Source organism: Aythya marila, assembly GCF_965140915.1.
Source record: "Aythya marila genome assembly, chromosome: 11".
Taxonomy (NCBI): Eukaryota; Metazoa; Chordata; class Aves; order Anseriformes; family Anatidae; genus Aythya; species Aythya marila.
Genome location: NC_139052.1, coordinates 20,555,144 through 20,582,204, shown reverse-complemented (window position 1 = coordinate 20,582,204; position 27,061 = coordinate 20,555,144). Strand labels below are relative to the sequence as shown.

General features: G+C 57.6%; 1 protein-coding gene across 2 annotated transcripts in view; it reads right to left on the bottom strand.

The window, feature by feature from the left end:
- The window catches only part of CORO2B (coronin 2B), a 29,210-nt gene extending 2,931 nt beyond the window's left edge, over nucleotides 1-26,279 (bottom strand). The window contains exons 1-6 of one of the 2 annotated variants that reach the window (XM_082768758.1): nucleotides 26,200-26,228; nucleotides 17,099-17,165; nucleotides 9,830-10,030; nucleotides 1,480-1,596; nucleotides 500-649; nucleotides 63-227 (exon numbers count right to left, since the gene is read on the bottom strand). In XM_082768758.1, the coding sequence (XP_082624884.1) occupies nucleotides 63-227; nucleotides 500-649; nucleotides 1,480-1,596; nucleotides 9,830-10,030; nucleotides 17,099-17,149 (684 nt within the window). In that variant the 5' untranslated portion in view covers nucleotides 17,150-17,165; nucleotides 26,200-26,228. Of the gene's footprint in view, nucleotides 1-62; nucleotides 228-499; nucleotides 650-1,479; nucleotides 1,597-9,829; nucleotides 10,031-17,098; nucleotides 17,166-26,199 lie in introns of both variants that reach the window. The other variant, XM_082768759.1, reaches the window with a different exon arrangement.
- Nucleotides 26,280-27,061: the final 782 nt, after the last annotated feature.

The following is a 27,061-nucleotide window of genomic DNA, read 5'->3' as shown; positions in this document are numbered from 1 at the left end:
TGTCTCGGTGGGGATTCCTCCCCGTGCCCCCATCCCCAAACCCTTCCCCGGGGACCCCGCACCTGCAGCACCCTCCCGGAGCGCGGCTCCACCACCCGCAGCTTCTTGTCCTTGCAGGTGGTGGCCAGCAGGCTGCCGTCCGTGTTGAAGGACATGCAGAGGATGACGTCCGTATGGCAGTCGATCATCTTGACGGGCTCCCCGATGTCCAGGTTCCAGATGAGGACCTGCGTGGGGGGGGCGAGGCTGCATTTTGGCCATCCCAAGATCTATTTTGGAGCTCAAACAGCTTGCTCGGCCCCTCCAAAGCTCCTCACCCGCCCTTTTGGGGCTGCTGCTTGTGCCAAACCCACCCACCCCCAGCCAGCGGGCACCAAGCACCGCGCACACGGGCACTTGGCCACCACCAAGGGGGGATTTTGGACACCGGGGTCCAGCTCCAGCTGCTCACAGGTGCTCCCCACTGGTGCCACGGCATCCTACGTGGTCTGGGGCTCACCTTATAGTCGTAGCCCGCGCTGAAGAGGATGTTGTTGGTGGTGGGGTGCCACTCCACCAGGCCGACGCGCCGGCTGTGCCCGTACAGCTCCAGGACAGCCTCTGTCATGTTCCTCTTCAGGCCGCCCTCGGGGATCTCCCATATCCGCACCTGCGGGATGGGGTGAGTGTATGGGGGGATTTGGAGACCCCCCCGAGACCCCCGTCCCCCACCCGGAGGGACATCAGAGGTTTTCAAACAGGGAAACACGAGGAGAAGCCCACCCCGGTGGCTGGCTGCTGGAGGGGCTGCTTGTGACAGCGGCCAGTTACAAACCGGGTGTCAGGGAATGGATAAAACTGGGTGCATTTTGCCCCAAAATGCCCCTTTCTGCAGGGAGACGTGTGCTGCAAAAATGGCACCGCGCTGCAGCCCCCAGCATTTCAGCAGTACCGCAGAGGGAACCAGGGGCTGGAGGCTCCGCCGTGCTGCTAATTGTCCCCTGGTAATTAATTAACGAGCCTTGTCCCCATGGGGGAGCCGTTACCGAGCAGGGACCTCGAGGTATTTGTGGACGGGGGGTTGACAGCGTGCCCGTCACAGCACCCCAAGCGTGGGGTGGCATCAGGAGCAGGGAGCCCGTGGGGACCGTCCCCTCCAGCACATCCCCAGCAGGGGACAGCCCCAGGGACAATTAATTTGATTTCCCAGGTTAATGACACAGCGGTGAAGGCTCAGGAGGCCTTCCCAGCACCTCCTCTTCCCCCACAGCTCTGTGTAGATGTAATCAAAGGTGGGAGAAAGCTCTCCGTGATTCACGGCCGCGCTCTGATTTTTTTTCCCCCACTCAAAATCTTCCTCGACAGGCTTTGGGCTAAGAAAAAACGCTGATACACTGAGCTGAAGGGGACACCCGAGAGGTTTTTGCCTGTTTTTTGCACGATTTGCCCATTTCTCTGTGCCCAGGATGCGCGGAGCCAGCCCCGGGTGTCCCCGCTCACCGAGGTGTCCTCGGAGCAGGACGCGATGATGTTCTCGATGAAGGGGTTCCACTTGATGTCCAGCACATTGCCCTGGTGACCGCACACTTTGGGGTAGTTTGGCTCGATCCGGCCTGTCTGTAAATCAAAATAAAATGTAAGGAATTTAGCGATGAAGGTTTTTGCAAACACGACTGCTCCACGTGAGCCCCCATGCATCTGCGGGGGGAGACAGCACTGAGTGGGGATTTCAGGAAGAAATCTCTGTATGACCACCCAAAAAGACAGGAAAAAAGGGCTGGAAGAGACTCGAGAGGCACCGAACCCATCCCTGGGAGGATCAGCCATTAGGTCAATTAGGAATTATTGGGTACTTTCCTCCTGAACGTCACAAGCAATGTTGAATAAGGCTGCACTTAACAAATCCCCCGTGACTTTGGAACCACAAAAATCCTTGCTTAACGATGCCAATAACACACCAGCTACACCAGGCCGTTTGAGGTGATCCTTTCACATGGATGGAAACCCTGGCAAGGCTTTTAGGATGGTCCAGCCTCACCGGCTGGGCAAGGGCAGCAGCAGCAGACAAGGGCACCCGGCACAGCCCAACGCTCAGCATCCTGCTGTACCAGCACAAAAGCTCCTCCTGACGCAGCCGGGACCCCACAACCCCCCCCCCGTTTCCTTCCCCTGGTCCTTTCTGCATCCCTGGGTACCCACCAGGAGGGGGTGGCAAGCTTCGGAGCGTGCAGACAAAGTAGGTCAGCGCGACACAGCCGCTGAATATTTCATAGCCCTTCCAGCTCTGACCTTTCGGAGTATCGAGCTCCTGGCTTCATTTAACACCAGCAAAGCAGTGCAGGGAGGACACCGAGCTGCACTTTATGTGTCCGCAGCCAAGGGCAATGGCCAGGAGTGCTCTGCGCAGCCGGATCGGGCCCAGCAGCTCGCCCTTGCACCATCGCTGCTGGGAGGATTTATCCGAATTAATTTGCTCCCAGGGAGACGCAGCTTGCTAATTGCACGATGAAGCGGGGACGGTCGCAGATCCCGGAGCCTGCTTTCCATCAAGCAGTGATGCCGCTTTTGGACGGCTCGCTTGTAGCATGACAGTGCAGAAAACCATCACGCGAGGCACTGGGAAGCACAAGGAGAAATGGCCCGCGGCCAGCAGGCGCTTCCCCAAATGCCCCCAGAGCAAAACCCAGCCCCGCAGCTTCCCTTGGCACGCCCAGAAATGAGCATTTCAGCTGGAAGTGCAAAGCGAACCGGAGAAGAAAAGCAGCGGGCTTTGCCCAGAGAAATCCCTGCGCTCTGCAGTTTTTGTGTAGGATCCACCCTGCGAAACGCCGGCAGCTCCAGGCGGCCGCACGCTCAGGGATGCGCACCAGGCTGCTGCTGCTGCTGTGCCCGGGGAAATCTCCCCCCCCCGGGGGCTGCTTGCCTCGTAAATTGGGGTTATTTGTACAGCGAGGAGCCAGTTCTTGCTCAGATTGATGGAGCGGCTCTAAGTCATCCCTCGGACACGGCTCAGGTGTGAGATGAGAACCAGCCCAGCCTTACGGCACCGGGGATGTGGTTATGTGGGCAGCTCAGTTCTTGGGGAAAAGGGAAAAATCAGGTGCCTGCTGCTGTTCCCTTCAATTCTAACACATCCACACATTTTCCATGCCCATGGCAGGGTCATCGCACCACTGCCTCTGCCCCTTTGGTGAGGTCCCTTCCCAATATCCATCAATGCCAGGCTGGGTTAGGGTGGCCCCGTGACGAGCACCTAAGGATGCGCCGCATCCTCCTCTAGATGCTGAAAGCATCATTTGGGCGTGCTCCAAGCACCTAAATGTTCATAATTCTGTCCGTCTGCCACAACACGGCAGCGAGCACTGCTCCTCGCCTGGGGAGAGCTGCAGAGCCCCGGGGTCAGCCGCTCCCGTCATCATGGTCTTCGTGTTTTAATAATAATAATAATAATAATAATAATAATAATAATAATAATAATAATAATAATAATAATAATAATAATAATAATAACAACAACAACAACACATTATAGTAAATATAATAAATAATAATAAGAAGAATAGAATAGAACTCTGCACAGCCAGGGAGGAGCTGTGGAGAGCTCAGTCCTGCGCCCCCAGCCCTGGAGGTGGTGCGCTCAGGGCCTCATCCTGCACATGAGCATCGCCTGCAGCAAGGCCCAGCATGTGCAAGCTGCAGGGATGGAGCTCAGAGGCCAGTAGGCCAAGTTGGGAAGGGAAACACCGGTGTGAACCCCAAAGGTGGAGAGGAACGCAGCAGCCACCGTGCTGCATTAGTGCCGAGCTCGGCCGCCTGGTCGCAGCCAGCATCCCCCTCCCTCCTGCCACCTCCCGGGAATTAATGGGATGCCAGCACGGCTTTACAGGCTATTATATTAAGTATGACAGCAGCCATCACCTCCCCGAACAGCGCAGATTATCTGGCTTTCACCCCCCCCTTTTCCCATTTGCATTAGCACATCGCTACACCCTGTCTGGAGCAGGGATGCGCGCAGCAGCTGCCGAATTCCGGGAGGACAGACCTTTTAACTGCACGAGTTAATGGGCAATCACTTTAATTCTGGGCAACCAGCTGAGTAATTTTCTTTGCGAAGTAGATTTGATGTTTTTTGTCAAAATTCATTAGGCTTTCCGGAGGACAAAGCGGGGTTTGGTTACGAGTCGTAGTTTCTATCCAAGAAGCCAGGAGTTCCGATTAAATCGAGGCAAACACAGCCCGGGGCAGCAGTGGGCTTGGTTCCCATGCCCAGGTTCACCTCCGAGAGGAGAAGGAGCCTCAGGCTGAGTGAAAGCAGTGAGAATAGTGGCCAAAAGGAAAGAATTTTTTTTTTTTTTTTTAAAAAAGGAAAAAAAGCAGGGGTTCAGGTCACAGTTTCCCAGGCTGCCATTCCCGGAGGCACCTTGGCAGCAGCACGGCGAGCTGCAGTGAATCCCAATCCTAAACCAAAACTGGGTCCCTGCCTCAGGCTGCCCGGAGCTCTGTGACCCAAATAGCAGCTCCTGAGGGGGACAGACGGGCTTTGCCCCCGGGCTCTGGCATTTTCAGGGCAGGGGCTGGCAGGAGCGATGCTTCCTGCAACCACAGCCGCCCAGAGCCTGCCCTCGCCCGGCCGCTGCAGCATTTTGGGCAGGAGGGCTGTGGATTGAGAAGGGGTTTGTGCTGTGCCTGCGGGGAGAAGGGGAAATAAAGGGCAGGGAATTGTGCAGGTGGCTTCATTCAGTCACCTTGCTGCATTACGGGGGTGGCTCAGAGACACCAGCAGCATGCCGAGCCCCAGGATGGGCAGACACATGGCCCCAGGGCAGGGACCACCACCCCTGGGATGGGAAAAGCCTTTCTCCTCCTTCAGGCTTTCCTTGCAAGCCCTGTGAATTGTCCAGGCCCTGCTGCGAGTAATTCTGATGCCCGAGTCCATCCCCAGGTGTAGCCCCAGGGTCCCTTCCAGGTCCTTCTCCTCCTCGCTTCCCCCTGCAGCTCCCCGACCCCTTGCTGGTTGTGCAGGGATCAGGGGAGGTCTGCCCAAGCTGCCCGGGATTTGCAGGGTTTCCTTGGAAATCCTTGAGTACACACAGGTCTCTAGCGGCCGAGATTAAGAGTAAATACATTTGTGGCTGTCTCCTTTAAACGAGGTCTCTCTTCCTCAAGAACCAAAAGAGAAGAAAATCACTTGGATTTGGCTGGCCTGGGGGAGGCCCCCGCTGATTTGGGCGCACACAGAGGTCACCGCAGGTGACTCGGTTTTCATTAGGAGCTAATTTCAACTGAACCAGCACAGGCAGGAGGGAAATTGGAGAAATCCTTGGAAGGGACCCAAAAAAGCCATGGCAAGCCATGCAATGCCAGCACCAGACCCGGGGGTTCGGAGAGCTGCAGGCACAGCGGAGCACCACGTCTGCACGGGGAGTTGTTTGAGCAAGGAGGGGGCAAGATCCTGGGCAGCTCAGCCAGGGGAGGCGGTGCACTGAGAGACGGCAAAAAATATATATTTTGGGGGGAAAACCCCAAAGGAAATTCCCAATTGCAGATGGAAGGAGATTGTTCCTGCCCAACAGCTGAATGAAGAGATGCCCCAAGCCTCTCCCCACCTCCTTTCCGCCAGGATGCATGTGGCCAGAGCCAGCAGAGGAGGAAGAGGAGGAGGAGGAGGAGAAAGAGGAGGAGGTTGCATGGAGAATATGCACGCTGCTACCTCCCACTGCGCTCAGCAGGCACATGGCTGGAGAGCAGCAGCCATGCCATCGCAGAGAGCTGTGAGAGAGCCTCCTCCAGCATCCTGCAGCCTTCTCCAGCCTCCTCCATCCTCCTCCAGCATCCTCCAGCATCCTCCAGCCTCCACCAGCCTCCTCCATCCTCCTCCAGCCCCCTCCATCCTCCTCCAGCCTCCTCCAGCCCCCTCCAGCCTCCGCAGCCCCCAGACTCCAGCGGACACTCCCCAGCACTGCACGAGGACCCCATCTCCTTTAGGCACAAGGCAACCATGCGAGGCAGAGCAGGGAAAGCAACCCACATCGCTGCTTTGCCTGGACGGAGGCTGAAACAGCAGCCGCTCCCCTCGTGTGATATAAATACTCCGGTGGGCTAAAAACGTCCGTCTCCTGCCCAGCCACACTGCGGCACACTCGTTATCCAAATTTTGGGTACCAGAAACTCCTCCAGCCACGCCAGAGCCGAACACCGGACAGCAGAGCCAGGCACTTTGCTCCAACGAGGAGCCGCAGCCTGGCTGCAGAGGTATTTATCCGCACCATAAAAGCAGCAGCTGGGATCAAGCTTGTTAATTAAAAAGACAAAAGCCCGCGTAATGCTGCCGTTAAATGGGATTATGGACACTAAAAATACCCCCCCCTGCCTGCTGGGAATGGCGAGCCCGGGACTTTTCTCTCCGCTTTAGCCGGCAGAGGGTGCAGGCAGAGCCCGCAGGGCTGCACCGAGCGCCTCCAGCGGGGCCCCCCCTCGCTGCCCCCGGTCCATGGGGGGCATCTCAGGGCCAGATGGGGCTGCAGGGGGGCAGCACCCGGCCTGACCCCCCCACTGCTCCCCAGCACCCCCCTGGGACCTGCTGGGACGTCTGCGCCCCAGGGCAGAGCACGGCGAAGAGGTGACTTTATTCTGTAAACCTCGGGGGTTTTTTTATTTATTATTATTATTTTTCCCTGCTCATCTCTTGGTTAAAAGGAGATGTCTCCCTCCATCCAAAATCAGGCACAGAAAAACCCGCAGAAGCATCCCGGGGCGCTACGGGGCCAGGCACACCGCGCAGATTTGGGGACCCCCAGGTTTTGGGGCTTGGTCCCTGACACCAAACAAAGTCTTTTTGTGCCAGCCCTGGTTAACGAAGGGACGAGCACTAATTGTGGGCAGCTCCTTGTTGCAGGGTTCAGGCTTTACTCTCCCCCAAGGACTTTGGGGACATGGCGGGGGTGTCCCCATGCCCACCCCGCGGGCACAGCGGCTCAGCCCCATATGAGCCCAGCTCCACGAGCAGCCCGGGACGGGCACCAGCCCTGGCCTGCAGCTCCCTGCGGGTAAACAATGCCTCCTCCTCCTGCCTCTCCCCTTCCTCCCGGCACAGCCAGACAACATTGTCCAGCCTCGGACAATAAGCTGCTTTTTTTTTACCCCTGCAGAAGCAGAAATCTGCGGCGCCAGGAGCCAGGATTCTGCAGAGGCTGCCCCATGTTCCCCCCCCCCGCAGCATCCCACAGCTCGCTGCGTGCCCGGGGGCTGCCCCCAGCCCTGCCCCATTAATTTGGGGCTGCCCAAAGCCCCAGCACCCCGACACCTCCAGGGCCTGGGCAGCTGTGGTCCAGAAACCCGAAGATGCAAAGGCTCCGCTCTGTGACTTGCACAGCACAATTAAGCCCATTCTGTGCCAATTAATCAACCAATTAATAAAGTATTTACAACGTGGACACAGCGCTTCTGTTTTTTCCAGGATTTTTGTGAGGATATTTAAAAAAATGGGCCAAAACCTGGCTTTCCCATAACCCCACGGCTCCTCCTTGCTCAGCGCCTTTGCCCTCACATTCTCACTCCTAGGGTGCTGCAAAAGGGGGTTTCTTCCCCCAAAACAGAGCCGGGTATCCCCAGGTTCCTGCTCGGGGACGTCCCGGGCCTCCTGCATGAGGTTTTTCTTCCCAAGGAGCCAGGTTTGGCTCCTGCTGAGCACCCGAAGGCAGGCTCGCGGCTGAGGGCCCAGCGCCTCTGATGTGCCGAGGAACATATGGCCCGCCGTATGCAAATGCATTGTCACTCCCCGCACAAAGCAGAGGGGTTTTCTGGGGAAGATTTCTGGCGAGAACAGAGGGCAGAGATGCAGAAAGGGGAAAAAAAAAAAAAAAGAAAAAAAAAAAAAAAAAAAAAAGGAAAGATGGCAGCAAATCAAACCCTGAGCAGATCCACGGTATCTAGGTTACCTTAATTACGTTCGGCTAAATATGGATGCCAATTAATTAGATGGCTGCCGATTTCCAAAGAAAATTAGTTTACTCTTAATGAGCTAATCAGTTCCTATTTTAAAAAAAATAAATAATGAAATGATTAGGTTGTACCAAGGAGCGTGCAGCCACTTGACACGGAGAGCCAAGGTCTGCTCCGACGGTCCCGTGCGAACAGGTTGCGAGCGGCACCGCGCTCCCTCTGCTCCCATCCTGCTGGGATTGCTCTCCGTTTGCCAGGAAAAAAATGGTGATTTTCTGGCAATCCCGGGTTAACAGCTCGGGATTTGGGGCCTCGAACAAGCAGAGCGTGCATGGGCGCATTCAGCGCCTGGGGCTCGGTGCCTGCAACGCCGCAGCACGGGGCAGGAGGCAGAGATGCAGGCGGCAGCGCCCCGACGGCTGAGGGAAAGCTCCTTGTTTGCAGAATATTAATAAGAGTCAAGCTGTGCGCTGCAATTAAAACGCTGATTATAATTTCTTCCATCTGTAGCCGGTGCTACTCGAGAAATTAAATAAAAATGCAGAAGAGGCACGGACTTTACGTGGGGAGAAGCGGCCGCGCCCGACAGGGCGGCTTCTGCAGAGCCGGCTGAATTATTTCGGGGGGGTTAAAGCTGATCAAGGAGAGATGCACAGATCCATGCGGACACTTCTGCAAAGAGCTGAGGGAAGCTTTAGTGGGGAAGTGAAAGCCCCATGCTGCAGGGGGAAGGAGTAAGTGCTGCAAAGAGCACTAATGGCACCAAAATGTGCTGGGTGCCTGTGTGCAGTGCTCCGGGCAGCTTCAGCTGCAAACCGACCCCCAGCACGGCACGGGACGTGGCTCCCAAGCATCAGCTGCTCGTGAGGGACTGCAGCTTGGTGATGAAGTTCTAAAAATAAATCCTGCTGGGGGTGGCACTGCTGCAGCGCACGGAGCAAACGCCCTGCTAGAAAGGCTTCGGGGACAGCGACGTCCCCGGGGCCAGGCGTTCCCTCGCCGCAGGACAGAGAGCTGATGGAAATGAAAGAGATGGGTCGGGTGTGGTTTTGTTTCTCCTTATCTTCCTCTCCTTGGCTCTCTCCATATCACTGGAACGTCACAAGTGGCATTTCTGGAGCTGCTGCGGATGAGTCAGAGCTGGGACCTGGGCAGCCGCAGGCTGTGCCGAGCTGAGCTGAGCTGAGCTGTGCCGAGCTGAGCTGTGCCAGATGAGGATGTGGAGCTCATCTGGACCACGGTGGGCACAGCCCGGCTTTAAAGGGGCTGGAATGGTGATTTTGCAATGGAAAATTTGGTTGCAGAGCTGTGCAGCACCACGTCTGATGGCTGAGCCATACAGGACAGGGACCTGCGAGCTGCTGGGCAGGATGGGGGTTCCTGGGGACCCCCGGCTTTTTGGAAGCCGTGCTGCTGAAACACAGGGATGGAAAACCTGCGGGGCCTCTGCTGCCGTCAGCCTGCAGGCATGTGCTCGTGGAGAGGCCAAAAAGAGGAGAAGCCTTTCAGAACCAGAAAGGATGGGATAGGATGGGATATGGATAGGATAGGGTAGGGTAGGAAATGGAAATAGATAATGGATAGGGTGGGATGGGATGGGATGGGATGGGATGGGATGGGATGGGATGGGGATGGGATGGGGATGGGATGGGATGGGATGGGATGGGATGGGATGGGATGGGATGGGATGGGATGGGGTGGGATAGAACAGAACATTTCCATTTGGAAAATTTGTTGCCCTACAAAGATCTTGGAGTCCAAACCTTGCATTTTCTTCGTAAAGGATAAACCCAACTCCCCCAAGTCATGGTCCCAGCACGAGGACACCACAATAAGGGAGAGCAGAGGGGGCCACACTGCCCTGCAGTGGGGTTCCTGGGGCGCTCCGAGCGGGGTCCGTGCCACTCACCTGCTCGAGCGGGATGACGAGGAAGGAGCCGCCGCCGGCGCTCTCGGTGACGATGGCGAGGAAGCGGGCGTTGACGGCGCAGAAGTGGTTGTCGTGCACGTTCTTGGTGATGGGGATGCCGTCAAAGCAGTGCTCCCGGCTCGCCACCTTCCCGTAGACGTTGCGGAACTTGGAGCTGCGGTACTGCGGGCGCCATGACATCTGCGGGGCAAACAGCGCGCTCAGCATCCCCCTCGCCCACCACCAGCACGTCCCTCCCCGGGGGTTTTCCAACCCAAATCTGTTCAGGACGGCCCCGGCTCTAGCATGTCTCCTGCCCGAGGAAGCATGGCAGGGCAGATCTGCAAGCACACCACCCCCAAAAAGGCACCAGAGGTGTCCCCGGTGCAAGATGCAACCCACAGAAGGCATTAAGAGCCTCGGTGCTGTTGCAAAATTGAAGCTGATGGCCTTTTCAGCAGGCACCGCTCATCTAGAACACCCAGCACCGCTACTTCATGCGCGTATGACAAAGGAATTAAGGCTTTTAATGCGATGACTTGGAAATGGATTAGTCTGAGCCGCATGAAAGCATGCACCGGCGCAGAATAAGAGCACTCCGACAGCGAGCAGGCATCAGCTCGTGGTTGCTCTGCGCCCAGCTGGCCCGGCTCCTTTTGCACAGGTCTCCCCTTGTGGCTGGGCACTGCTCACGGGGGCTGCACCAGCCCCTCCTGCTTCCCCACAGCAAGCTGAGGCCCCCCGTGCATGCACAGAGATGAGGGCACTGTTGCTTGTACTGCCTACTTTGCTTTCTCTTAGTAAAAGGAAGGCTTTTAGGTCCTTTTTTTTTTTTTTTTTTTTTTTTGAACAGTCCTTAGGGTAGCGTTCGTGTTCCGGATAAACCCTATAAAGATTTAATGCACGTTGAGTGTGCGGAAGAGCAGAAACGTCCCAGCCACCTCAGAGCAACACAAGCACTCAGCTCCGTCCAAACCCTGCTAATTGCCTGCTGGAGGGCTCGGCGCAGCTCCTGTCCTCACAGCCGCTGACAGAAGCACGGCAGCGTGCACCCGAGCGCTGGGCCAGCTGCTGAGAGCAGCTCTCAGCAAGTTGCACCACCAGGGGAGCATCCCCGCGGGCTGCTCTGATGGCAAGGAACCCAGCGACTCCTCCAAACCCCAGGGCACAGGCACAAGGTCTGAGCACCTCCCTGAGAGGAAAGAGGACTGCAAACGGTGCCGTTTCCATCCCCAACTCCTACGAGCAGCTCATCAGCAGGCTCAGCTCTGGGTTCAAGGCGCCAGCCTTCTCCTCGTGCGAAGGCACCAAGGGGAGGTGGGCGCACGGCCCCTGCTCTGCCCGGGGCGCTGGGTTTGCACCCCCTGGATCAGAGGCTGTCCCCTGGCCACAAGAAAAGAGGAGGCGGATCCTTGAGGATTTAACCCGAAAGGAGAGCAGACAGACGTTTTTTGCATGGAAACAATTCTGCTCTGAAAAATGCAGACTCACATCCAACAAAGCGCTGCGAGCCTTTGCCAAACCTACCCGAGCGGTCAGAGCGAGGGAGGGCAAGAAAAAGCCCCGACCACATCCCAGGCTGCTTCTTTCAAGAGTTTCACTGCTTTTTGCATTTTCCCTTTGCTGAACAGATCACTTTTTATTACGAAATTAACTTATTTATGAAGTTAAAAAAGCACAAAAATATCTTTTCGTATTTTTTAAGCTCTCTCTTTGCTCCCCTGCCCCCGGGTGAAGCTTTGCTGCCATTCCTGCTGCCCGTGCCGCTCTGCTCCACACCTATCGTAAGAAAACGCCCCACATTTACCAGGAGGGCCGTTCTCTCCATATTTCCACACTAAATTCAGGTGACTCGCAGTGTGTCCCCACGCAGGGGGGTGCCCCATGCGGAAAAAGGGGCTCCCGATATTTCGTGCGTTCAGAAACGGAGCCTGATCAGCCTCTGCCCAACGAAGCATCTGCCCAACGAAGCATCAAAGCAAACGAGCCCCGAGGAGCCTGCAGAAACCCTTCACCCCTAGCACAGGGCCCTGCAGGCGAGCTGTGGATGCGCCCTCCAGGCCGCCCGCCCTCCCCGTGCTGCTCTGGGGATTGCAGCAGCTCTCCATTTCTCTCCTCCCTTTGTTCTTTCACCAAAAGCTGGGCAAGCCTCCATCCCACCCCCGCCGCAGCCAGCGGAAGGAAGCAATAGGCTCGAGTGTGGGTTTGGCTGGAGAGCTCCCCCAGTTTCTTTCCTTTGCCCTCCGGGAGTGTTTCCTGCAAACAGGGGCCGGCAGCCCCGGGGCCGCAGGCAGCACGGAAACGCCAGCAGAATCTCGGGAAACGTCTGGGGGCTGCCCACAGCCCCCCAGTTTCCTGCAGATTTATTGTTCTGGCAGCCGGCAAGGCTTTCCCGGGGTAGGAATAGCTCCTGGTGCCACGGGGGAGATCCCGAGGTCCCCCCGCTGCTGATTTGGGGACGTGGATGGATGGCAGGGAGCACCCAGGGGAAGCTGCCTCTGGCCTTGGTGCGTGGAGGTGCTCCTGGCACTGGTGGGATCTGACTTTTGGGGGTCCCTGAACCCCTTCCCCAGGGAGCACGCGGCCATGCAAGAGGATTTTCATGCAGAAATAAATGGGCAAGGTCTCCCGGCTGAGCAAAAAGAGCTGGTTTCCCATCGCGCCGTCCCATTTGGGTGTTTTTGTGAGCGATGCGTCAGTTCTGGAGGGATGAAAACGCCGAGCCTTCACACAGCCACCCGCTTTATTCTCCCGTTTCATTCCATTATTTATTCCTCCGTTTGTTCCTCCCCAGGACACGCGTTCAGACCTTCTCTGTGAGGCCCCTGTCTGCAGGTCGGTGCATTTTTGGGGTGTAGAGGCAAAGCCCACCGAGGCCTTTTGGTCTCACACCTCCTGCTGTGGGCACGGCTGCTGAGAGTTTGCAAGCAGGGAAGTCAAAATGTGTGATTTCACCAGAAACACCCTTTTACTACGGAAAACGGCTGCAAACACGTCCAGGTTTCTAGCCAGGGCTGTGCAATCCAGCCGGGGAGGAAAGCAGCCCTTGCCCCGAAGGAATTCAGCTCGGTGGAGACAAAAGGGAGAGGAAATGCTGGGAAAACCTCGCAGGCATGCTGCTGTCCCACGCCGCAGCCCCCAGCCCCTCTGTCCTCTGCTTCCTCCCAGGGGCTTTGCTCAGGATTGTGCCTGGGGGGAGCGAAGCACCTCGTGTCCCCTGGGGCGTGTGGACAACACGGACATGCTGGCATCAGTGTAGTGAGCCCTCCTTGTGCCAGGGGATGGGGAAATTCCCCCCAAAACTGAGATTGAGACACGGCGTTTGCTGCCTTCCCCCTGAATTTAAGCCCTTGCTTGATCTCATTTCAGGCAGCCGACGGGAGCGCTGCTGCCGGCTGCTCTCCAGGCGACGGAGGATGCCGGGAACCAGAAAAGCCCTGCTAAATTTAGCTCCCACGTGCAGCAAGCCCCGGCCATCCACCTGCACGCTCACTGTAAGCCGCAGGCAGCCCCAGAGCCCCCGGTCGGCTCCTGCTCAGCCCTGGCCACAAGCGAGCAGCTCCCGTCACCGCGCAGCACCAAGCAAGGGGCAACACCAGCCACCCTACGAGGCACATTTTTTATGAAGCTTGCCCTCTGAGCACTTCTCTACGTTCTGCTGATGCTAATGGCAGTTTGTTTTTCCATCACCTCCTGGCTCGGAGACGTTAAAATACAAGACTATTGATTTATTGGAGCCGTTTCCATCCATCCCCCAGACTCAGACTGATGCGCTGCCGCTTCCAGTGCTCGCTGCAGCCCCGCGTTATTCTTGGACCCGGATTCTTCCTGTAATTGCAAAACTCCTCCCTTGTTTTAGGTCGAGCAGTGCTTACAAGAAAAACGAGAATGCCATAAAGCACTTTGAGGCACGGCAATAAAATAAACCACGTCCCCAACCACGGCGTTCAGCATCAACACTGCACCCCACGGAACGCGCGGCGGCACAGAAACTCGCCTCTCTGCCCCAGCGTTTTTGGGATGGTTGCAACGTTTTTCTTCTTTAAGTGCTTGAGGGGAAGAGCGTGTCCCCAAATCCCTCACTGGAAGGGGAAAACCTATTTCCCAGCAAGAGATATAGCAGAAAATAGGCGTGCTGGGGAGCTCCCGGCAGCGACACGGAGCTGTTTCAGACTCAGGGCACGGCATCCGCAGCACGGGGCGTTTGCGCCAGCCCAGCTCAGTTTTTTCCCTGCAGCCACGGAGCTGCAATGAGGGCAGCCTCCATCCCAGAGCTGCCTCCCGGGGGAAGCTGCCCAGGCCAGGCTGGAGCAGATTTGGGGAGGTTTTTGCTCACGGTGCCCAGCAAAGAGGCGGCTCCTCGCTGCGCCAAGGGAAACTGTTCCGCACATCCTTCCTCCAGCAAAAAGGATGTCACTGGAGATGCCTTTAGAAGAAAACCAGAGGAGAGCTGGCTTGTTTCAGGGCGTGTGTCAGTGCATCACTTTTGTGCTGTTCTTCAAAAGCAGAGAAAAAGCAGAGGGTCAGGAAAGACACCCAGGGCAATCCTGCGGGCAGGGAGCCCCATGTTCGCAGCCTCGGGGGAAGCCTACAACATTCCCTGGCACCTCTGCAGGCTCCCCTGAATTCCTCACCCTGACACTGCCCCACAGCAACAGCAGCTACGTGCAGCAGATGAATGGGAGCATGAAATGTAGGTCGGTTAGCGAGAGATTTTCCATACGGGGCGGTGCTGGATGAAGGCACAGGACACCGGGGAGCTGTCGGTGGCTGCAGCCCCTGCCAGCACACGGCTCTGGTGAAGGACAGGCAGTTTTTCCTCTCAGACTGCATCGTCTGCTCCTCATATTTTAAGTTTAAGGAGCGGCCCTGCCTCTCCCCACATCTATCCCAGGAGTGGTATCACATACAGCAGGGCTGGCAGGGGAGCAAGGGACGGCTGCAGCCACCCGGGTGGTGAGGGGCGCAGGGGGCTCCCTGGGGCACAGAGCCTAAAGAAATCCTGTGGCTGCAGGGGGGCGAATGCCAGGGTTGGAAACGGGCATTTATTCGGGTGCTGGTCCCAGGCCCTCCTCCAGTTTGATGGAAGAGAGCGGCTTCAGAAGCAGTTGCATTGAAAAGAAAAAAAAAAAGAAAAAGAAAAACCAACACACAAAGAGCTATTTTTCCCCCCCCCCTGTTTTCCAGGCTTTTCTCTAGGATGAAAAGCCATTCTGGAGGTGATGTGCCAGGGGTGCCCCCTCCAGCCCCACGTCAGCTGGCAGAGCCGATCCAAGCCGTGGGCGCCGCACAAAACCCCTCGGTCACCCTGGGAACGGCGACTGCGGCTGGCGGGGGGAAAAGGAACCAAGCAGCAAAGCCCAGCCCCTGCTTGGCCGCCTCTCTGATCTCCTGGCAGCTCCAGCCTTTGCCTACCAGCAGCGGCAGGACACAGCCCTTGTCTCAATGTGTTTATTTTTAAATGCATCTTTTCAAGCATCGGGAGTCTTGGCAACAGCAGGCGGGGAGGAGAGCTTGCGCAAAGAGCCCCTGACGCGGCACTAGGCAGCCACCCAGCAAAGGGTGCTGTAATCCCTTAAAAATCTCCGCGTCCTTTATATAGGGCTGCCTAATCGGCCTCCGTGGTTGGAGCTTTCAGGGAAATGAAGCTCTGCTTTCACCTGCAGGGAGCGGGGGCTGCCCCCTCTCCCCGAGCCCCTGCCCTCTGGCTGCTGCGGGTGGGAAGGGGCCGGGGGGCTCGGAGCAGCCACGAGGGTTGGTGCAATGGCACGCAGCGTGCCCGTGAGCTCAAAGAGGTTTCTGAAGGGAGAGGGCTGCTTTCAGCTCCCGAGAAAAAGCCTTTTCAGTCCCCAAGAAAACCGTCGCATGAAGGAATTGTGCTGGGAAAAGGAAAGCCTGGCAACCGCCCTGTGCCGAGAGTATCCGGGGCTTTCACCAGGGGCTTTGTGGTGCTCCAGGAGACTTTGCCTTTCCAAAAGCTCATTAATCCCACTTTCCGTGCCTCCTTCCAGTGCTCCTGTGTCCCCGCTGTGTTCCCCAGGGGACGGAGAGCAACCTGGGGCTTGCCTTAAACCCAGCTACCGGGGAGAGCTCCGGCAGGAGAGGGCTCCCCGGGGGCTGCTTTTCTCCCCTGCTCTCCCAGGCAGCTTGGACCCGCTGCCTGCACATCCCTGTAGCCACAGGGCAGGGTTGTTTTCCATCGGGAAGGTCGGCGGAGCTGGGGTTTGACATTTGGAGCATCGATCGGCCGCTGCAGCAATGAAGTGTTACCAGGCAAGAAAAGAGCTGCTTGCTGGCAGCTCGCAGCCGAGGAGATGGCTTCATTTCCAGGCAGCACGCAGCCACCGTGTCCCCGTCCCCTGCCCAGGGAGATGGGGAGCAGGGGGGAAAATAGCAAAACTGCTCATCGGGGCTTAATTCGGAGGGGAAAGACCCCGTGTCAGCGCCCAGGCACATCAGCACATGCCGTTGGGACACAGCCATCATCCCCCTACACCCTGTGGGTTGGGCACGACCCTGCCCAGGTCCTAAGAACAATAAAACAGTGGTGGCAAATGGAAAAATAAAAAATAAAAAATGGTACTTTTACCATTTGGGAAGGGAGAAATGCACAAGCAGGAGGAGCCTGGGCACAGTGAGGATCAGGGCAGGGCAGGCACGGGCCCAGGCTCCTCTGGACCCAGAGGATGGGACCTGCTGGGCGCACGAGCAGCGTGATGGCAAAGCATACAGGTGGGATCTGCGGTGCTGGAATCCACTCCCTAAGGAAAAGCTGGAAATTAAGCAGCACTATTTCGATAAGATCCCCGGCACTGCCAAAATTAGTCATCAAACGCTGCTTGTTCCATGCACATGAGATTAGAGCCAAACAAACGCCGGGTTTAATCTCCTCGGTGCTGCCGACGCTGCTCAGTTCAACCTTGAGAGCAGCTTTTGTTCACGTTAATGGCTTTCATGCTAACGAGGCTCAGCCAGATTTAAGGTTGAGGCACATCCCGCTCCTCGCTGCGGTAACGCCTCCGCCACCGAGGGCACCACGGGTCCAGGGGGGCTGCCCCATCACGGCCCAAAATCCGGGCTCGGGATCACCACGCTTGGACCTTTAGGCACATCTGCAGCCCCAGCCTGGTGTAAAATGAGCCGTGCTGAGCGCTGCCGAGCCTCGGGTGTGAATGAAATGATTTCTCTTTTGTACCAAGGGCCCAGGGCTCGGTTTGGCCTCGCTGCGTCCGTCACAGCCTTATCCAAATGCCCCGCGGGGACACTCACCAGGCTGCCGTGCTTGCTTCCCAGCACGCTAGACTTGTGGAGGTCTCTCATTGACTCGACAAGAGCTCTGTGCAGAGAGGGAAAGCAAAAACATTCAATTCACCGTCCCAGGGGGGCGCAGACAAGCAAACACACAAACCCTGCCCGCCCCTGGGGGCAGAGCCGGGGGGGGTATTTGGGTGTCCCAGACGCCCCCCAGCTGCTCACCCATGGGCAAAGCCACCCTGCACAGGGGCCCAGCACGTGGCAGGATCCGGCCCCTTTGCCCCAGGGGGATGCTCTCGGGCAATTTGTGCCCAGCACCGGTGCTGTGCTGACCCCCCCCCGGGGCCGGCAGCCCCCCACAACCTTTGAGGAGAAGCGCACGGTGCCGCCTACGCTCCCCTGGAGCACAAAGAGATGCCAGCACAAGGAGCTGCCACATGCACGTAGGTAGGTGCGCTCCCTGACTCACAGCCCGTCAAGGTGCTCATTAACCTGCCCAAAAACCCCGCTACACAGCCAGCTGCTCGTTCCCCTGGAGCACTGCCAGCCCCAAACCCTGCACTACGACATGTCCATTAACGGGGAAAAAATGCAAAAGGGGGAGTGTTTGGGGGTGCATGCAAAAATCCGGTGCAGCAGGCACCAGAAAAGGCAGGTCTCACCAAGGGAAAAGCTGGTTAGCGTGCTGCCACGAAGCAAATTCCTAAAACTGCACAATTTTAAAGGTCCTGGTCTCAGGATTTGGGCTGGGAATACTCAGTACAAGAAGCACTGGCCTTTGGCTGAAGGCGGGTTGCAGGAAGGCCAGCACGGGGTGGTGGCCACAGCCACCGAGCCCCCACCAGGCCGTTATTTGTGTCCCTAATTAGTAATAAATATTCAAGGAAGGAGCCTCCTCCTTGGGAAAAAGCTGTCCCAGTTGTGCACGCTTGTCCCACTGAGGCCAGGTCCCATTTTCCCTGTCCCCCCACACACACAGTCCACGGAGCAGGGGACGGCCCGACAACCCATTTGTGACACTTTGGAGACCCCAAATCCTGCAGGAGCCAGCACGGCTCCTTGTTTCCTCCTCATGGACACATCTGGCTGCCAGCACGAGCACCTGGAGCAGCTGGGGGGGATTTTGCTCCACGTCCAGCCTCAGGAAACACCTGGGGGCTCCGAGAAACACCGGGATCAATGCACCGAGCAGCACCTCGAGGAAGAGCAGTCTCCTCTACAACAGGCTCGCGGCAGCAGCTGCATCCACAGAGCACGGCTTGGCTTAAGGTCGCATTAAAATAAATAAATAAAAACGGGGTTTGATGCTGAATTTGCAGAGTTTTGCATTTGCTGTAGCCAAAGATGAGGTTATGGATGGAATTGGCTTGTGAAGCACAAGTGCCAGAGTGGATGTGGCCTGGCTGCCCCATTCCCAAGCGGGCTGGCACCACGGGTACCAAGTTCCCGTGCACATCAGCATCCCCCTGCACAGCCCCACACCCATCAGCAGCCCCACATCCCATTTCTAGGTGCTGCCGCGATACCCCTACAGGCAGAGGGGAGGCTGGGGAGGCCCATCTGAGAAATATTCAGGATTTGTCCCATGAACAAATGTCCCCATCCCTCCTCGGGGCTGGATGATGTTTGGTGCTGTGCACTCAATCCCAGACCAAGCCCTGCTGGTCCCCCTTGGCACCCCATCTCCCCCGAGGTCCCCACATCACAAGCACGAGCCCAAGGATGCCACAGGGGGGGCAACAAGACAAAGGGACATTCCACGGGACGGGATCAGCCCCAAAGCATCCTGGTGGCAACAGGGCTGCAAAGCTCGGGTCCCCCCCACGTCCCAAACCACAAAAAGCTCAGTGCCGAGGCTCATGGCAGCAGCTGCAGCTGCTTCCCTATCAGCAGGGGCCCCGTTTGGGGCTGTTTTTCCCCCAGGAAGCTTTCTGGGGGAGGCAAAACAAACCTCCCGGGCCCACGTGCTGAGAAGAAATGCAAGGCTCACGCTGGCCGATAAATCACGTAAACAAGCCCGCTTTTCCTCCCACTCTGTTTCCCAACTCCTTCCCACCCTGCGAAGCCAGCGGAAATATTTTGATGGAGAACAAAGGGCCGGGGGGGGGGGGGCTGAGCTCCCAGGCCAGCACCTCTGGGCCCCCGGAGCTGCCCCGGGTCAGCCGCGCCGAGCATGGGATTTTGCCCTCCTTCTGCAGAGCTTGCAGCTTCTCGGAGCAGCGTTTCCTTCGGGCAAGGATACTGCACGCTCGTTCTCAGCTTGAGAGGCTTTTAAGAAACTTGGAGGGTCTGAAATCTCCTTTTCAGGTGTTTCGATGAGCGGGTAACGAAGCAGATTTCACAGCGGCGTCAGCAAACCGTGCCACACGTCCCCAGGAGGACCGAGGCAGGGACTCGGTCACAACAGGCTTCCCAGATGGATTTAGGAAGAGTTAAGTGGGGTTACCGATGTGCCAAGAGAAAGCCTCCGATGGGAGGATGCCATAAATCCAACCTCCCTAAACTCACCAGATTTTTGTTATAAAGAGCTGAAGAACCACACGCATGGGTATGAAACACCGGGAAGGTGGGAGAAGGGCGGCTGCTGCGCCCTGCGGGGTCTGGGAAGATGCTGAGGGACTGGGGTGGAAAAAGGACCACAGGAAGCGCTGACATTTCTATTTAGGTGGCATCCTGACAAAATCCTCGCTAAGTCCCAGCTTTGTATGGGAAACGAACCACAGAAACTCATTCATGAAGGGAAACGATGGTTTTCTAAGGCAGGAAGATGCTGCGGCGGCGAGCAGGTCGGGCACGTCGCTGCCCCGTGGTGTTTCCTGCCTGAGGACACCAAAGGGTTCCCCACACAGCCCCCCGGATCCCCTCGTGTGCCCAGGTATTTGAGCCGTGGTCCTGGGCAGCTTGTAAGGCTGGAAGAGTTTATTGGAAGTTTATCCCAGAGAGGGGCCAAAAGTTTTCCAGAAAAGGATTAAAAAAGAAGAAGAAAAGAAAAAAAAAAAAAAAAAAAGAAGGAAAAAAAAAAAGAAAAAAGAAAAAAAGAAAGGAAAACAAACGCTATCTTCTAAATATTTCAGGCCTCAGAAATTTCCTGGCCAGCTGGGAAGTGCCGGGGCAGGGACGTGGGAGGCACCAAGGCCGAGTCCCGCGGCCCCCCCGCTGCCAGCCCGTGCCGAGGGCGAGTGCGCTGCTCACAGACCCGGCCTTGTGCACGGCCGGGGGGGGGAACCAGCCATGGGAGCCACACGGAGCCTCCTTGTTCGGGCAGGAGCAAGCCCTCAGCAGGGTTTTTTTAACAAAATCGAGCTGTTTCCATCCTCAGCGCCCCCCCAACCGGGGCCTGGCTCGGCGTGGGCACAGCGAGGGCTCCTGACCTGAGCTCTGCTCCGTGGGCTCACCGGGCACCTTCTGACACCCAGCTTCTGGCTCGGGGCTCAGGGAGAGGCTCCTGGGCCCTAAAGGAAAGGGACAGCCCCATTAGAGCAGCGCCCACCACCCCCAGCCCCCTCAGAGCTTCCCACCAGCAGCTCAGTTGCTGCCAACACGGGGCTGGAGCCTGCAGCACTTCCCCATCTGATGGCAGAAGCTGGTTTAAATATTGCCTTCTGCCCCTGCTACAGAGCTAAAACCACCCGGATTGCCTGGCGTGGGCAACCCCACAAACACCGTGGGTACCACCAGATGTGTAAACCCAAATCAGCAAATCCAAACCGCATCCACGCCGCAGTGCCCAGCGTTGCCGTCCCCGTCCCCAGCAGGGACAAGAGCCACAGCAGAGCGGGTTGAAGGGGTTTCCATAGGGTCCAACAGCTCTGCTGAGGGACCAGGACAGTGGGATGTCAGGGAAAAACCACTATATGCAAAGGGAGAAAGCCACATCCTCATGGGATGAGGCTGGGAGCACACTACAGGGCAGCCTGGGGGCTCATGTCCTGGGGATGAGCCTGTCCCCATCCTCCAGCATTGTCCCTGCCCTGCTCATCACTTGTGCTCCACAGTAATACCCAAATCCAGGCTCAGACCCGCAGGTTTTTGCCCTATTTCCCCATTTTTAGCAATACGAGTGGTGTCGGAGCCACTCCACCCTCTGCCCGAGGTTTTGCTGCTCGAGGCCCTGCAGAGCGAGCCCGAGTGGCTTTGCTCACAGCTTGGTGAGGAACAAAGGAGAGAAAGATTTCTGGGAGCCGAGCTCCGCGCTGGTTCCCTTCCAGACGGTGAAGGATTCGATTCACAGATTTGTGGGGGACTCTAGCAGCTGGCCCCGTCACGTAGGTTTTGCCTGCTGCCAGCTTTCGGTAATTACACACTGACTTGGGAGATAGGAATCCGGGATCCGACTCCTTCGAGCTCTCCGCTAGCTGGCTAATGAATTGAACTATTCATCATTTGATAAAATTTCCATGAAAAGGAGAAGGGGGGCGGGGGTGACCCCGCGTCGCATTCTGCATGGTATGGGTTACAGCGAGCGAGCCTGCTGGCCGCAGCCGGGCAGTCGTAAAGCTCCCGATTAATGCTGCATTGAAGCACAATTAAAACTCATTAAAAAGCCCCGGGGCCAGATAAGTTGCCTTTGATGAGCGTAATGCTTCTGGAAATGGGGAGCTTCCATTTTTAGACTCAAAGCGGGCCGTTATGCTCGCTCCCCACCCCCAGAAATCCCGGCAAAGCCGAAGATTAGCGAACATTGTTTGAGGGCTCCTTATTATTTGTGCTTTATTAGCAGTCCCGGACCCACAGCCCTCTTCTGCTCCCGCCCCAGCTGTTCCCTTCTTCCAGCCGTGGCCCCAGGCACCGTTATGGGATCTCCGCCACCCACATGTTACAGAACAGCTCCTCCACGGCTCCCAGCACCGTGCCTGCCCCTATTTCCGAGCAAAACCTGGGCAGCACAAAGACACGAGGGTTTTCCAGCCGTCACATCGCTGAATCTCAACTAAAAATATTCTCCAGCCTTGATTCCGGGACAGCAAGAGGCAGAGAGCTCTGCCCTGAAAGCCATTAGCGAAACCCCATGCAATGACAAATCCCATTAATCTGCTTGCTGTGTATGTTGGTTAGCCTGCACCCACTCCCTTTAACATGAGGCTTATTAAATATGATCTGGCACCGATCCCCAAGCACCATCACCCACAGCACACCCAGCACTGCCCTAAATTTGGGTTTCGTGGCCATCCAGAGAAGATGTCCCCAGCCAGTTCTCCAGAAACCAAGTCGAGCTGTGCTTCCCAAAGCCCATTTTCCACAAAGCCATTTTGCTCAATAACACGACCCTGTGTCTTCAATCGAGCTTCGTATCGATCGAACCAGCAATCAGCTTTTCCACGGGCTCAGCACTTGCCCCAGACACTAAACCTGCCCTCGGTGGCACAGCAGAGGACGGGGCCACCAGGGCCAGCACCTCCGTGGTGCTGTAGCCACAGCCTCCCTCGGGCCCTGGGGTAATAATCACGGCTTGACCACGTCGCTTCTTTACCATCTTTGACCACCACAGGCCATGGATGCAATTTCCTCCCTGCGTTTTTGGCTTCATCGACTCAGTGAACTAAGAGGATGAGCTGTTATCCAAGCAGCGTAGCTTGATGACTAATACCAATTAATAGATAATAAACCAGGGGAGCCCATCGGATAATTCCGCCTAACGCATGCCACAGGACCTCCCGAACTGCCTCCTGGCTAAACCCTGCCCTTTAGAAAAGCCTCCAGTCATTTCAAAACTATATTTCCCGAATTAAGACTCCCTTGGGCCCCCGTTAATTTGTGTTCATGGTTAATTATTCTTTGGGAACAGCCCCTGGCAATGGGCAGAGCTGGAAGCACAGCACCACACCAGCCCCAGTCATGCAGGGCGCAAAATTGTTCACCCAGCCCCAGCAAAGCCCAGCAAAGCCAGCAAAGCTCCACTTGCTGCAGAACCCATGCCCAGCAGACAGCATTTTGCTGCTCCCACAGCTAACTTCTCGCTTCTTTTTACACAAACTTTGCCCCTTAATGAACATGGGGCTCAGTGCTAGCAGCTTTATCAAGCGAGCACGCAGCTGCGGGCAAAATACCAGGCAAGTCTGGCAAAATCTGCTCCCCAAGTACCCCTCCCCTTCATTTTTCTGCCAGGGGGGTCCCAGCAGCCTGGTGAGTGCCTTTGTCCCTCGCACCCGGTGGAGCACAGCCGTGTCCCGAGGGCACAGCAGGTCCCCGAAGTGGAGACAGATGTCGGGCTGGGGGAGAGGCGCTCTCCGTGTGTTTGCTGCTGGCAGATTTGTTTGGCTTTGTGGCGTGGGCCCTGCTCTCCGTACAGAATGGGTTTGGCCTGCTTGCACGCAACGGATCCCAAACCTGTGCCCCAGGCGCCCCTAAGCCAGCTGAGCTGCAGCAGGGATGAATTTGCCCCAGCTCCTAGAGCGAGTCTCAGCTGAAGGCCATCGCTTTGCTGGATCTGATTGCAGGGTGTGGAGAAAGCAGAGCTGGTGCCGGGGAGCACGGCACGGCACGGAGCACAATGCAATAACTCAGTGATGCACAGGAGGCCTCGCAGCATTCGGGCAGATCCCCGAGGAGGAGTGGGCTCCTTTCGCCTTGCAATCTGCCCTTCTCCATCCTATTTATAACCTGCCTCAACTCTCCTGGGTAGGAAACTCCCACGGCAGAGCGAGGTCTGGGGATGCGCCGCGCTCGCTCGCATTCCTCGCCGTGGGAGGGGAGGGGGCGGCTCAGGATGCGAAGGAAACCAGCTCGCTTCGCATCCTGACAGCGCTTCTCAGCCCCCTCCTCGCCTTTCCCCAGCCCCCCCATGCTCCAAGAAAAGCTTTTTGTGTCCCCACACCTCGGGCGTGCGCTCAGCTGGCTCTACCTGGCGCTGGGCACCTGGGTCTGCCTATCCTATCGGTTTTCCTCGCGATGCGAATTGCTCAGGAATGTTTGCCAAGGTTATAAAACCTTTCCCACCGCCACTGTTTGCTGCAGCTGCTGGGAAGTGGCCCCAGCGTGGGAGTTGTTGTAGGAACACGGCGTGGGACTGTCCTCGCCGTGCTGGGGCTCAGGCACCTGCCCCTGGGCGGCTGTGGGGAGCCCTGAGGCTCTCCTCCCATGGGGACAGGCACAATTCCCAGTTCCCAAACGCTCCAGAGCCATCCTCCAGAGCACCTTGGCTGCCAGCTGCCTGCAAGCAGCCAAAACCACACCGAAAAGGCATCTCCTGTCCCACAGGTGCCCCTCACCTGTCAAAATCACACCCAGTCCACGTCTGCGCTCCAGCCTCGTGCCTGGGGTGTGCCATGGGCTCAGGACACTTTCTGTCACCGCAGAGCTGGGGCCTGGGTCCCAACCTGCCCCTTCAGGACCCTGCTCATAGCCTGCAAAGACAGTCCACATTGCAGGGAATAAAACCCACGGGGTGTGTTAGGGCTTTAAAGGGATTTGGTAGAAGTGTACTCAGCGCACCCAGTACAGATCACCCCAGCACACCTCTGGTCCCTGAAAATCACGGCAGCTTCCTTCCCCGTACTCCTGAACACGCTCTCCTCACAGCCTGGCCTTTTCTCAATGTAGCTCTGAATAAATCTGTTTACACTCAGGAGAAAAAAAATAAAAAAATAAAAAAATAAAAAAATCACAACCATTAACAAGCGCTCCGAATGAACCAGCCTGGCTGGGAGCCGTGACACTTTCACATCAGCAGGCTCGCGGTTCTTTTAACCCGAGCCACCTTTTGGGCCAGCCCATCGATCCCCCTTCTCAGCACCCAGAAGGGCTGGGAGTGTTTTTTATCCACAAGAGCTGCTGGGTTTGTCCGGCCGGCGGGGACCTCGGGGCAGCACTGCAAAGAGCCAACAACAGACGCAACCACCACCGGTGACCGCCCTGCAAGAGCACAGCAGGCAAAAATGCAAGTTGTCTGCTAAGGAACGAGAAGCAGGGGAGAAATAATTCCTCTTTTTTTTTTTTCACCTGCACCGCACATCGCCAGCATCCATCGCAGCGGGCAGAGGCTTTGTCTGGGCCCTGAGCAGAGCGTGGTGCAGAGAGCAGCTCCAGCCTCGGTGCTCAGCGAGGGTTGCCCGGGGCTGGTGGCGTTGTTTTGGCCCAAAATTACCCCGTGCCCAGCCCCTTGGGCCACTCCAGAGCCCCAAACAGTGCTGTGGACCCAGGGGGCTCCTTGCTTGGGCATCCCCTTGAACCTGGGAGCCCCCCAGCCTCGTTACACGGCCACCTCCTGCCAGGGGGGCTTGGGCCACGAGGGTCCAGCTTGGACCACTCCGCTCCCCGCTGGGCCAGCCGCTGCCCCCACAGCCCCAGCAATGCCAGGAGATGCTCTGTGCCCCCCCAGCAACACCAGGGGATGCTCTGTGCCCCCCCAGTAATGCCTCTGGATGCTCTGTGCCCAACCAGCAACACCAGGGGATGCTCTGTGCCCCCCCAGTAATGCCTCTGGATGCCCTGTGTCCCCCCCAGCAATGCCCAATATGCCCTGTGCCCCCCAGCACCACCACCCCCCAGCACTCTGAGCCTGCACCGGGCCGGGGGAGGAGGGGGACACCGGGGGACACTTGCTGCTCCCCAGCACCGTGAGCAGGGCCAGAACCGGGGGGGCAGCCCCCAGACACCCCAACCCTTCCCCTCAGCAGGGCTTGGGGGGGGGGGGGGGGCAGCCCCCAGGCTGCTGCAGGGGCAATTTGAGGACCTGGACCCCCCCACCTCACCCCCAGGGCTGGGATGCTCCGATGGGGGGGCTCTCCCCCACCTCCCCCATCCCCTTCCAACACGAATCCCCCCCCCCCCATCCCCATCCCCATCCCCATCCCCTCCCTGCCCCCAAATCCGCTCCCACAGCCACCTGTAGGGCTCCGAGCGTTATGGGGTGCCCACAACCCCCCCCATTATCCCCCCCCCCCCATCCTACGGGCGTTGCTCCAAGGGTTAAAAATGCAGCAGAGCCGCCCGGGGCCGAGCTCCGGGAGCCCCCCCCCCGTACCCCCGGTGCCCGGTCCGCGATCCCCGGTGCCGGCACCTGGCGGCCGGAGGGGCGTGGGAACGGGCTCAGCATCCCCCCGGGGTGTGTGGGGGGGTGTGTAAAGAGGGGGGGGGGACACACACACACGCACACATACACACACCCAGCTCCTTACCTCGGTGACAGTCATGCAGGGCGAGCGGGCTGTCGATGGTGGGGGGGGGGGGGGGGGGGGAGGGGACCAAAAGAAAAAAAAAAAAAAAAAAGGAAAAAAAGAGAAAAAAAAAAAACAAACAAACAGGAAGGTGGAGGATTTCTTTTTTTTTTTTTTTTTCTCCTTTTTTTTTTTTTTTTTCCCTTTTTTTTCCCCCGCCCCGAGCCGCCGCTGCTGTCTCCCCGCGGAGCTCGGCTGCAGGCAGCGGCCGGGGCCAGCCCCCGCCCCCGGGCTGACGGCGCTGGCAGCGGGGGGGGGGCCACGGGGAGGGATGTGGGGAAGGGGGGGGGGGGAGAGAGAGAAAGAGCAAACGAGGAGGGGAAGGCCCCCGGGGGTTAACTCCTTGACAGCCAAACTTCCCCTTGATATTTTTTTTTGGGGGGGGGTGAGCACCTGCTACGCCCCCCCCCACTCCCATCCCTGCACCCCCCCCCCCACCAGCGCAGAGCATCCCCCCGAGGGATCCCCGAGGGATGGGGGAGGCAGGTTGTGCCCCCCTACTCCCCCCCCAGGTGCTGTCTTTGGGGTTTGCACCTTGCTGCTTGGTGTGTGTGCCCCCCCCCAAAAAAAAAAAAAAATCAAAAATGAGCATTTGCGGCTCCTGCAGGGGAAATTGCTCCTGTTCCGTGTGCCAGGGTGAAGCAGCCCCCCCAACCTTTGGGTTTCTCCCCAAAGAAGGGCACCGTGGGGCACCCCGTGCACTGAGTCTGTTTTGGAGGCTCAGGGAATTTAGGGGGGGGGGTCTTACAGCATCCCTGACCTCGGGTGCAAAACCTGCCCGGTCGTCGAGCTGCATTGCTGAGGTTTGGTGAGACCCCAAAAC